Raw genomic sequence first — 12,730 nt, 5'->3', positions numbered from 1 at the left:
TTATAGGAAGCAATCCATTTTTACAATGCACAAATAGCCATCTTTGTACATAAAATTTACATGGCAAACTCACCTTCTGTAAATACACCTGTTGCCAGTCGATGCCTTTAAAAAATGGGTGTTCCTTTACTTCCTGTGCCCTGCAAATAATACAAAATGTGCATTTTATTATCTAGAAAACAAATACAATTATACCAAACCATGACAAGTTGGAGAAAATAAACAGCTTTCATAATCATAATCTATCCTTCTCTCACCAATCATTCACTTTTTCATTCAAGTCTTTGCAAATAACCCTGTAACGGAAGAATGTGCATTTTTTTTATACTTTATTTCTTATTATTTTTATTTTTACAAATGAACAATATGGTCATTTGTACTATGGGTTAAAAGTCAGCAAAAAAAACACATAAATAACAGTTTTTAAGATGTTCCCATGAAATGGCAACATCTTGAACTGCGAGTAGGACAGCAAGTTATACCTATAAGTAACAGGAATGGAATGCTCAAACTCCCACAAAATGACATCCAAACACTGGTGTCTGGTGCTGAACTGAGAGATCCACGCCTGCCACGGGATCATAAATATCTCAAGTCAGTTTTCTAGCAGCACACCAAGTCAAACAGGCAACGTTTCGGGCCCACTAAGGGTCCAGTGGGCCCGAACCATTGCCTGTTTGATATGTGGTTTTTGGGCTAAATAAATCAATTTTTGCAATCACTACAACTGACTTGTTGTGCTGCTGGAAAACTGACTTGAGCAAGTTATACCTATGTCATTAGTATATTAGTGATACATACCCTCCACCCTGGCAGCCAAGCCTCTTGCTGACATCCCGTTGCAGAAGGCCCTCCAGTAGGGATTTCAACTCTGGACTGAATGAATCTGGAAGCTCCACATTCTTTCCAAAAGGAGCAACAAGTTATAGGTTAATGAAATAGATTAGAACAGTATTATCATTATTAAAATGTATGTAAAAGGCATCAACATATTCCACAGCGCTGCACAATTAATTGGTTTATACTAGTTAACTGCGGGCCGGCCCGATACCTGTAGGTCGGTCGAGTTCGGCCTATATACTAGTGATGTGCGGGCCGACCTGATAACTGCGGGTTGGGCTGGTTTGGGCCGACCCTGCATGATTCTCCGCAAGTGGCTGCGGGTTGAACTCTTCTCCTGCTCTCCCTGCCCACCACCGTCAAATGCCGGCTTCCGGGTTCGTCTTTTATAGACGATGCGCCTGCTCATCCCACCCCTTTGGTGATGTCATCAGCGGGGCAGGTCAGCATAGGACTATAAAAGCAACCCAGAAGTGCGGGTGCGGGCCAAGGGAGGGTGGGTTAGGATCGGGTGCGGGTCGTGGAAATCCAGACCCGCACATCACTACTATACATGCACAAAGAATTCGGCTTCAGGTGGGTGTGGGCCAAGTTCATCCTGCCACCCTTCCTGTCCGTGACACAAGTGTGTGCCGCTTCCAGCGGTGTCTATTTATAGGCACTTGCCTCCCCCCACTGACATCAGAGATATATATATAAATGGAAGCAGACCAATGGGCTGGGTCGGGTACAAGTTCAGAGTGGTGGGTTAGGGTCAAGTGCTGCACATCACTAGTGTATACGTTGAACACACAGATTACATAAACAATGGAGTTTATAATAAATACAAGAGGTAGAGAGAGCTCTGTACAATCAAGCTTACAATGTAAAAGCAGAAGAAGGGGCATGAGACAAGGTACATGGCTATTTTTCTTGAGCAGCTCTCTTATAAGAACCTATTGATTCAGGAGTCTGCAACAACATTTTGATTAATCTTACCATGGTAAGTGTCATGCGGTCAATCTCGTGTTTGTCTTTGGTTTTGTGCTGTCTGAAAGGGCTGTGACTGGAAAAAGAGAGAAAAAGGGAATGAGTAAGAAAATCAAGAAAACTAATCTGAAAGCACCACACAAAAGAACAAGTTCTAGCTCAACCTGGCAATTTTTTTTAAAAGAAATAAATGACATTTCGTTTCAAATAAGCAAAATCAGTTTAATGCAGTGGAGAAACATGCTAATAGGAATATATTTGCAATATTAATTGGGTTCATTAGAAATCATTTAGCACAAGATAGTGCCCCGTGACACAAGATTGACACCTAATTTTATTAATGATAAACAATGTCTGTATCTAATTACCTTTGTTAATGCCTGGCATAACAATTATTCCTGGTGTGTTTCTTGCTATAAATAGTCTTCCGTTTTATGACGGACACCTTAGAAAAGGCACACTATGACATAAGAGTCTCAGCACAATGTCAGCTATAGTTAATTGCGTTTGGCTGGGATAAATAGCACCATCTTTGATAAGACAAAATACAGAATAGAATTATATCAAAGACTCCACATAAAGAAATACAGTCTGTTTTCCTACACCAGAGGGCGGTACAGACCTCCATTTCTGAATTATCAAGGGCACAAAGCAAGGTCAGATTCAGGCAGAAAATGGGTAAAAAAAAACACACACAAAATACAACAGCTTACAAATAAAGGTGAATATGAAGTAGAAGGCAAGGCTAAACACAGAATAAGAACATAAAATAAAAACAGATGACAACAGATGATCCATATTTACGACTATAAATGAAGGATTCAAATGCTATTATTTAATCGATAACTTCTGAATATATATATATATATATATATATATATATATATATATATATATATATATATATATATATATATATATATATATATATATATATATATAGAAACCATTGGATGGGCTGACTGGAGAAAAATATGATAACATTGTAAATGAAAGTTTAGAGGGACTGTACAGGCAATGGTATTTTTATGTTTTGTTACCCAAACATTTAGAGGGTTTCAGACATTCTGACTTCCGTATTATCAAATGTACATGAAGACATTTCATTTTTCGGAGTTGAACACTATTTTTATGCAGTATATCCATGCAGTATAATGAGTACTTGCTTTACACACTTTATACTGTAATGTTGGTGTCACAAGTCAAAAAGATATTGCAAGGCTTATAGATTTTTTAGCACATTTAAATATCATACACAAACAAGCTGCCCTTAAACCAGGTGCCAGTTGCATGAGTTAAAATTTAGAAGATAAAAGGCGCAGTGTGCAGAGGCGTAAAGCTGCTATTGAATTTAGTTGTAAAATACTAAGCTTCCTTTATGCATTTCACTTGCACTTACTATTTTTGTGTCCCCAAGTTCATGTGATACTGAAGAGCAATTACTTATAGGCACGATGTATGAACCCAAGGTGTTGAACAGCAGGGGGTGCACAATGCTGGAATTCTGGGAACAACATTGCATTAAAGGGATGAAAACAGAGAATTGTCTCTATTTTTTTTTTTGCCCCATTTGGAAGAGCTGCTGCTAATGAAAACACCATACAAATGGTAATATCTGGGGAAAGGAATGGGGAGTGGTCACAGATTTCACCCCCTGTAACAAGTCACAATAAGTTAAATGCCTTACTCAAACTCTAAAAGAAATGATCAGTAATAAATGCAACATATGTAAAGCATGCAGTAAGGCTGCTAAAGGGGAATCCTGCCCTTTCAGAGACAAGCTCACTGTGACTACTCAGCTGGAAGTCTTTGTTCAGTTTGTTCTGAAGTTACAGTGGTGCTCAAATGCTGAATTCATGTGTCAACTCAGGTGGAAACTTATTTTAAAGCAAGCAAGCAGCTGTTTCCACATAAGAGAGACTAACAATGCTACTGGAATCAAAGATAATACACAGAGAGAGAAGCCAGGCATCAAATGCAAGTGTGAATAAAGATTCATAGACCAAAACAATTAAAACTGATCTAATCCCCTCCAAAAATACAGTTTATACAGTAGAATCATCATGTTATGGTTTTCAGGGGACCAGAAAAAAATGGTGCCGAACGAGGAAAAACCTTAGGGTATGTAAAATTGAGGTTTAACTGTACAATATAAAGGATGAGAACTAGATACGCTTTATTACAGTATGCCTTGGGAAGCATATATGCTACACACACACACTTATACCGCATGTAGTGACTAAATGAACCATGAGAATCAAAGAAATAATGTAGCTGTTTAATTTAAAATATAAGATTATCCACCCATTTAAGCGGACTGTGTTTTAGGGGCTGAAAGTAAGAGAGCAAGGGAGGGGTTTGGAAATGTATGAGCCAGATATGTTTTGAGAAAGCAAAAAGTCTTCACATAAATGAACTACCACACTAAGAGGCAACCTTTAGCGTACCATACATTTAGTATTGTTCTACTTTTCAATTGCATAGTTCAAACTGCACTCCATTATACATATTATATATCTTGCACAAGGTTTAATGCTCATTGGTGGCGCTGTAGCCAAAAATACAGGTCCAAAATGGTCACAATCTTAACATCTTTACCTCGCTGCCCTCTATGTAAACAACATAAAATCGCTTCTTCAAGTGCTTAGCAGGTAACAAACTGAAGTACAAACTGAACTCGAGTATTTCAAAAGCATTAAAAAAAACTTTAAAAAATGATGTGAAGTTTTGAATACCATTGTCACACAAAAAAAGCTAATTTCAAATGAACTGCCCCTTTCAGTATCTTGCTTTAAATACAAAACTTTCTTTCCTTTGTTCTGGTGCACAGAAATGACTGTAGCACATTTAATGACTATAGAGGTTTCAGCCTCATTCATTCTCTAAATATATGCTTTCACCTATATCTTTTAATTTCAGGGCGTTTATCAGACCCACCTAGCAATCTTTTATATTATTCTAGAGTACAGAGCTTACTTCACTAATCTGTGAATAGCTCTCTCTGAAATAGGCCTTTGTTTTTGCTCAGAAAAAGACCTTGAACTATCTTCCAACCAATGTTCCTAAAATACACTGCACAATGAAGGTCCCTTTTGTGATTTAAGCACATTGACTTCCCCAAACATTAACATTTTCTGACATCCAGAGAAGCCTTTCTGTCTTTTATTCTTCCCTTTTCTCACATTATCAAAATGCAACAAAAACACAGATGGAATTAAGGTAGAAGCCCAATGCAGCCCTGTGACACTTATTGCTGCTATGAAAATAAAAACATGCACCATCAGAATTTTGCCTGATCTATTTCACCTTAGCTTCCCCCTTACTTTAGCACATAAGGAAGCTGTATTAGTTTGAGCAAGCTGAGATTTTGGGCACAAATTTTGCTACATAGACAGAATTCTACCCATTAAAAAGCCAGACAGCTCTGCAGTACTGCAACATTTCTAAGCTTAACGTTACCCAACTTATTAACCATCATCCGAGAGAATTTTCATCAGAAATCCCATAACAGCATATTTCTTGTCTTGATAATATATCTGTTCAATTGCATTTAAGACTAGTATTAACAGTATTGGAGTTTTGTTAATGCACATTTTCTGAAAAAATACCTACAAAAAAATAGATGAAAGCAGGGTCTTTATATAGGATGTAGTATTGCCAGGGTGATATGACTTCATGTCTTGGGTGTTACCTATAATGTAAAATAAGCTTTGCACCCTTCCTATATGAGCACAGACTTAAAGGTTGTAAGGCAGACAGTAGTGACCACATCTTCTCCACTGCATCAGGGGGAAAATTGCTGTTTGCAACTTGAGTTGAAAAAATACGCTGATGTGTATTTTACACATTTGTTACTTAGGTAACTATTAGGTTACTTACCCTCTGAGAAGTTTGAAAAGCATACATCCTAGAGAGAACCAATCTGCACTGCTGTCATAAGCTGTTCCCTTCTGTAACACCTCTGGAGCCATGTACCCATGTGTTCCTCTGAAATCCCAAACAGGAAAAAAAATGAGAATACAAGCTTTACTCAATATACACATATACATCTTTCAATAAACTGAGGCTAAATATTATTTAGGCACAAAACTTTGTTTTTTTGGTTTACAATGGGTATATCAAGAGATTGTATTTTAATAGTGCAGTCATTGATGATTTCTAAGGTTGACAGCTGCTTGAAAACTATTTCCATCTAAATTTAATCATAATAATTGGCAACTTTTGGCAGAAATTAAAAAAAAAAAAAAACACACAACATCAAAAACATATCTCTGTTTTTAGAATTCCGTATAAAGGCTTTCCAGATAAAGGTTCTCATACCTGTATTTAAATTGTCCAGTTTAAATGCCCAGTTAATATTTATCATTTATACACTTACCCAAAGGGAAAATGTAAACTGATACACATATTTCTTAGTTTAAAATAATGGATTTTATCTAGTGTGACTCTTTTTTTATTGTAATTTTGAATAAAAATATGTTGGCGTGTAAGGATACTAAATTCTATGAATTAATGAAGTCTTTCTACAAACTACTATTAGTGATACCTGAACAATGTACTTACACACTAGCATGTGGTTTCTTCTTGGAAAAATCACATGCAAGACCCAGATCTGATATCCTCACATGACCATGCTCGTCTAATAGAATGTTTGCAGGCTGGAAATAAAAGTGACAATATTAGAGAAATTCAACAATACTCAAAAAAATAATCATCCAAACCGTCCAAAAACAGATACTACATTCCATTCCTATTTTTTCATAATATGATAAGCTACACTGAAGTCCTCATCATAAGACAAGCTTCAGAAAGTAAACCCCTTATTCCCTGATATAATCATACTGTAAGTTAAAAATCTAAATGTTGATAATTTCAGCAGAAACCATTTTTCCTCTCATTCACATCTTGCAACTGGCTTTAATTTTATTTTGTATACATAACAGAGCTGGGGAAGTACATTGGGTTTCCTGCATTACAAATACATCAACATATTACAATGGATTAAAGAATCAGGTTGACTGTACATTTACTGGTAGTTAGCAGTATTCTGCACAACACTGTGGAGGATTGAAGGGTGCCTCCATGACTTTAAAGCAATACTATGATGCATTCACATGTATAGGAATAGTATACAGAGTATTCCCATTATATATACCCATTGCAATAGGTGTCAACTCCAATCAAAATTCCAATCACTCACGATATTCCTACGTTTGTTAGATCTCAGTGAATTGTATTAGTGGTAGGTTAGCATTTATTAAGTTGCACCAGTATGTCTGTATCACCCATACAGTATAATATAACCTGTTTTCTAGCATAGTATAATGAAGTTCTCCCAAGGTCTCGGCCTGCATTGTGGGGGACCAGCTCATCTATTTTACCTAATGGACGTATTTGTGCCGTTTGGATTTTAAGAAAAGTAGTTTTTTCCTGAATAAGTTCCACTACTCTATTCCAGTATCTCCCTTTTTTTGAGGAATGCCTATTTCATGTGTAAGAAGTTAGCTTTATACTCTCTACATTTCCCATTCAGTATAATGTAATGAGATGACATATAGACGGTGTAGTATCTTAAATTGTATGTCTAGCTTGTGTTTCAATGAGGAATTGGTATGCCTTAACTTTAACCAAAATCACTTTTAATTTTAACAGTGTAACCAGACTGACAACTTCCCAAACTGAAAGGAATTGCATATTCTACTTGTAGATTGGGCACAGGATCTTACTAATAACCAAAGCACCATATCCAATTGAGAATCTGTGGCATTATTCTGAAACTCATCAGACATATGAACAATCTGTAACAAAAAAAGGTGGTTCTACAAAAATATAATACATGGGAACTGAATACTTATGCTAGCAGCACATTTCTTATTCCTTCCTTACAATTTAGTTACTTAACTACTTAACATATATTGTAAACTAAAATTCAGTGTAGGATATGTTACGTCTGCCCATGCTACACTCCCCCCAATCAAAGCAAAACCAGTCTGGGGTTGGGATTGGACTGTGCAATAAAAAAACAGTGCCTAGATTTAGACAGTGGTGTGTTTCCAATAAAATCTCAATCCCAATTTTAAAAACAGAAAAGTGGTCAAGTGTCTAAATACTATTGCTGTACATCAAGCTGTAAGATGCACCATGTTGGAGCCAAAAATATGAAAATACTTGAAGTGATTCCCTTGAGCAGTTGGCAACCCCTTGTGTTTTTCAGTGTAACGGAACTAGGGGGTGACTTGCATAGAAGGTGATTTTTATGGAGGTGTGTATTCCAAAGGGGACCATTTTTAAAGATAATTAAGGGGAAGTCTTAAATATTATTAAAAAACTACTACATTGTAGTGGATATTAAGCAATTTGTTTTACAAATACCACTGATCCTTACTGAACACTACTACTACATTCCATCAACTAAATTCAATGAATATTACTGCAGCGATGGATCCATAATAAATAAAGTACAAATGGATTCAATTTCAACGAGCATTGATTTTTTTTCTTAAAAAAAAAAACTTCCAGAAAAGGGGTTTAGATTAATTTGAATAATGTAAAAAAAAAAAAAACTGTATGGATTTTTGTACAACAGTCTTGTTCTAATGTATTATCTAATTCAAAAATAAGGACTTGTCCAGTGACCCAGATAATCAATGCTTAGCATGTAGTTTGTTATCACACTGAAGACCATCGAGCTGACGGTGCTAAATGTTGGCATGCTAATGACAAGGAGCTCATTTATGAGGCCTTTGAAGATTCTTGTTCAGTGTCTTCATCAAAGGGAAAATGCTGAAATTGTCCTGAGTGAATAACACACTAGAGTGAAGAGTGTCAGGAAATGTGAATGTTAAGCCACAGAAGACAATACTTGTTATAAAATAAAGTAGTCTTTTTGAGTCTATTAGTTTTTTGTTCCATTCCCATGCATCCGGATATGCTGCAAATATCAACATCCACAGACACTGAATGAACAGACATTAGCCCACATTCACCACATCCTTTACATCTTCTTTTTCCATATGTTACGGCTTCTGACTCTCCTCAACTTATAAAGCATTGGAGCACTGACTGTGACAACATAATACATCTGCTATACTTACCCATATCAATATACTAAAAGACATTATGGGCAATGACACACAGGGAGATGCGTCACCCACAGCAAATCAGTGCTACTAGCAGACGATAAGTCACCTGAAAAACCTTTCACTATCCTTATTTAGTGATTACTTTAATTTAAAAATTCTGCCCAAACTAAAATCCACACTTGGACCTTATTTATTATTAAAAAAATTGCGATTTAATTGGATAAGGGACAAACAAAAAAAAATCAATTTTTTCAGATTCTTTCCTGAAAAGCCCAAATTTTTCAGATTTTTGCCTGAAAAGTCTGGAAAAAAAGGTCAGATTTTCCAGCTAATTCCAGCACAGACCATGGAAAATTCCAAATAGGATAGGGATCTCTCCCATTGACTTACATACAACCTCAGTAGGTCTGAAATGCCGGGGTTTTGTTTTTTTCGAGTTTTTTTTTTTTCCACTAAAAATTCCAATTTTATAGTAATTTGTTCAAGATTTTGGCATTCGGACTTTAATAAATAACCCCCTTAGATTGCTGCATGTAAAACATTTAACATACCTCACTTCTAGGATACTTCCAAGTAAGTGTGTTACATTAACAAAGCCTTAATGCAATTAACCAATTTTTTAAAAAAGGTGCAGATAGTACAGACAATATATTCCACACCACGAATTCTATGCAAACATTTATAGCTTATTTTTCTCAATAAGAATGATAAGCAAATGTAAATTCCTCACAAGTAAGAGAGTACTGAAATACCCAGGCATGGGAAGACATTGACTTTTTGAGCATATGGTTTCACTGCAACAGTTGACAAATCCTAGGATTTATACTCTGGACTAAATACTGGCATACTGGAAAGTTTATAGGAAATAAGACATGTTATGCTTACAGCAGCAACCAACTAAAAAAGGATCTTTGTCTGCAGTTATGCTGCTTCTTGGGAACTCGCCTGAGCTGCTAGATACATATAATTGGAATAGTACATTCTGCAGAAATTCTATAATTAGTTAAAAAAAAAATTAAAAAACATTGACACGTCTACATACTGAAAAGAAGGAACCGGAGAAGTGCTTAATATGTTTGCAAAAAAATCATATACAAAGTCCTATGTGAAATTATCCAGACTTTCTTGACCAGTTAGTTGTCTCATTTCACTGAAAAACAAATATTCCTCTGAAACAGTATATTTGAATCTCTGAAAGCTTAAATTAAAATTTACATTTAAAGTGAAATATGTGTAAATACGTTGTTCCTGTGTTGTTTAACTAGAAAGTTTAACTAGGCACAGGTAAATAATTAATTTCAACAAAGAGGAACAATTGCTTCTAGGGCAAATGACTGCCCAATTTTCTTAATAGAATGTATGGCCAAAGAGTCACATCTCAACTGAGGAGAACAGAATATCAACTGTTTTTAACTGGTTTGAATGCGAATCATCATTTCCACTCCAAAAATGCTTTAGCAGTGTCATGATTAAAATTGTTAGTACTGGAAATGTAAGGCTTTCCAATTCAACTCAACGAGGGAGAGCACACAGTGAATGTCGGAGCTTTTGTGCAGGTTAAACAGCTGTGTCATAAGCCAATTATTTTAAATATTTCAATATTCAAGAGTTATCTAGATAAGTGTGGAGTGGATTAGGTTATATCAAAATACACACTCTATTGTTACTGTTTTGTAACCTGACCAATGCATGCAGAAACAAAATAGAGTACTGCTTAAATAATATGCTTAAATAATAATGCAAGACATTTCGATTATTTCCCACCTTCAAGTCTCTGTAGACAACAAAACGGTGGTGCATGTGTTCCAAGCCTAGGATGATTTCAGCAGCATAAAACATCATCTCCTTCTCTGAAAACACTCCATGCTGTGAGAGGTGATAGTGCAAATCACCACCTGGAACAATCAGAAGACAGAACATTGAAATCCTTACAGATATAAAAGTAATTCAATTATTCCCCGAGTAAAACATAGGACACTTTTGAAATTATCCAAACTCCAATTTTACCACAATAAAAGTGCAGCTGCATTTGTGAATCAAAGTATGCATGTAAAATTTAGCATCATCTTCAAAAAAAACAAAAAAAAGGTCACTTTTAGTTATACTGAGCTATAAAGTCAATTGAGTTCGGATTCAGTTTGGCTGAATCCTGCAAAAAAGTGCAGGGATTTGGTCTAATTGGACTGTTGCGATCGTTATATTTACAAAAACTATTCCATGCTCTAAAAATGAATTCCTTGCGTTTCTATAAACATTAAAACTGAATAAGAATATCTCACAATGAAGTAAGTATAAAGTGAAAGATTTACTACACCAAAACATTCCACCAAATACTGAGAGCACGATTCAGTTACTTTTGCCAAACGCAGAAACGTTTTCGGATCATTTCTTTCAATAAATACATAACCAAATGTAATAATTTGTGTTTCATTTGTTTAACTAGATTTTCGTCATCTGCTTTTAGTATTTGTTTGAAAATCAGATGTTGTTTTAGGTCTCATTCATATAAAAATATAGAAAATGTTTAACGGTTCACAAACTTTCAAGCATCTTTGCATGTAAAATAAATTTCAGGATGTTTCCCTTATTACAAAATAATATCCTGATCATCTAAAGCAAAACAATTTCTCCTCATAATTACATAATGCCCTTTAAATTGCCTCCTTGAAAAATTAGAGTTCTGATTAAATGCAGTCATTGTCTTTGCAGGAGACAAATTGTCTCCTCTTTCCTTATAAATTCAAGGTTAAACTGAATTAGTACTACTATTATTTTATTCATATAGTTCCTGCATTTTGGAAGAATCTCAGGCTCAAGAGACTTTTAGTTTTCTTTTCAATGTCTATTGCAATTGGCATCCCACAAAAAAGTTTCAGCTTATGCAGATAACATTTACAAAGCAAACTAATAGGAGCATAAACAACATAATAATAATGATATCAAAGACAAAAACCAACAAAAATACCAGTTACTATTCAATATATATGAGTAATGCAATGATAAGAAAAAAAAACACTTGGCTTATACCACTAGAAAAGCATATTAGCTTCAAATCCTACCCTAATATGTATGGTCACTCACTTAGCTGCCCTTACTATAGAAGGTGTGTATATTTAACAACATTGCCGACCAGTAAAAGCACCAGTGAATGAAGTGTGATAACCCTTTAAAGTAAGTAAGAAGATATAATAAAAAGCTGGTGGAATAATGCGCTTTCTTTTTTGAAGACTCTATGATCTGCCAAATAATCAAAACCCAATGTATTGTTATACAGATTTATGCACATGGAAATGTCTAAGTATAGTATTTAACTGTGTCACTTAAGCTTAACAAGATGCCTAAATAATGCATATATTTACATGTGTTGTACGGTAGTTTACAGTTGTTTGATTTGCATGCTAAGGAAATGCAGAGTTATAATCACTGAGCATGTCCCTGTATTTTTAGCTAACACTCAATGACGGTGGCAGATAATAAGGCTAGTGTATCTGTAGAAATACGTCAAATCTACTGGACTTGCTGTTTTTTTCTTGAAGACGTTTCACCAGTCATCCTACTGGCTTTCTCAATTTAGAATTGAAACATCTTCAAGAAAAACACAGCATGTCCAGATGATTTGGCTTATGTCTACAGATATACCACAACCTGGATGAATGAGAATCTTCACAAACAATAGGGCTAGTGATATCAGAGCTCCTGAGAATGCAGGGATGGTTATGCATTCACCGAATTTTATCTCAGCCACTTCTCCCAGTAAAGGTGGCCTAAACCACATGGTATCAAAGTGGCTAACCTGTGAGCCTGATGTACGGTTACATGGCTATACAAGGGAATGGCTA

At 35.5% G+C, this 12,730-nt stretch overlaps 1 protein-coding gene across 2 annotated transcripts in view; it reads right to left on the bottom strand.

Moving 5' to 3' along the window:
- The window catches only part of LOC108707086 (beta-adrenergic receptor kinase 2), a 111,130-nt gene that overhangs the window by 12,696 nt on the left and 85,704 nt on the right, over positions 1-12,730 (bottom strand). For both annotated transcript variants that reach the window (XM_018244037.2, XM_018244038.2), the window contains exons 11-16: positions 10,656-10,786; positions 6,373-6,467; positions 5,689-5,796; positions 1,819-1,885; positions 802-902; positions 74-140 (exon numbers count right to left, since the gene is read on the bottom strand). In XM_018244037.2, the coding sequence (XP_018099526.1) occupies positions 74-140; positions 802-902; positions 1,819-1,885; positions 5,689-5,796; positions 6,373-6,467; positions 10,656-10,786 (569 nt within the window). The remainder of the gene's footprint in view (positions 1-73; positions 141-801; positions 903-1,818; positions 1,886-5,688; positions 5,797-6,372; positions 6,468-10,655; positions 10,787-12,730) is intronic.

The sequence above is a fragment of the Xenopus laevis genome, chromosome 1S, assembly GCF_017654675.1.
Source record: "Xenopus laevis strain J_2021 chromosome 1S, Xenopus_laevis_v10.1, whole genome shotgun sequence".
Lineage (NCBI taxonomy): Eukaryota > Metazoa > Chordata > Amphibia > Anura > Pipidae > Xenopus > Xenopus laevis.
The sequence above is the reverse complement of the archived record's forward strand: the minus strand, read 5'-3'. Positions and strand labels throughout refer to the sequence as shown.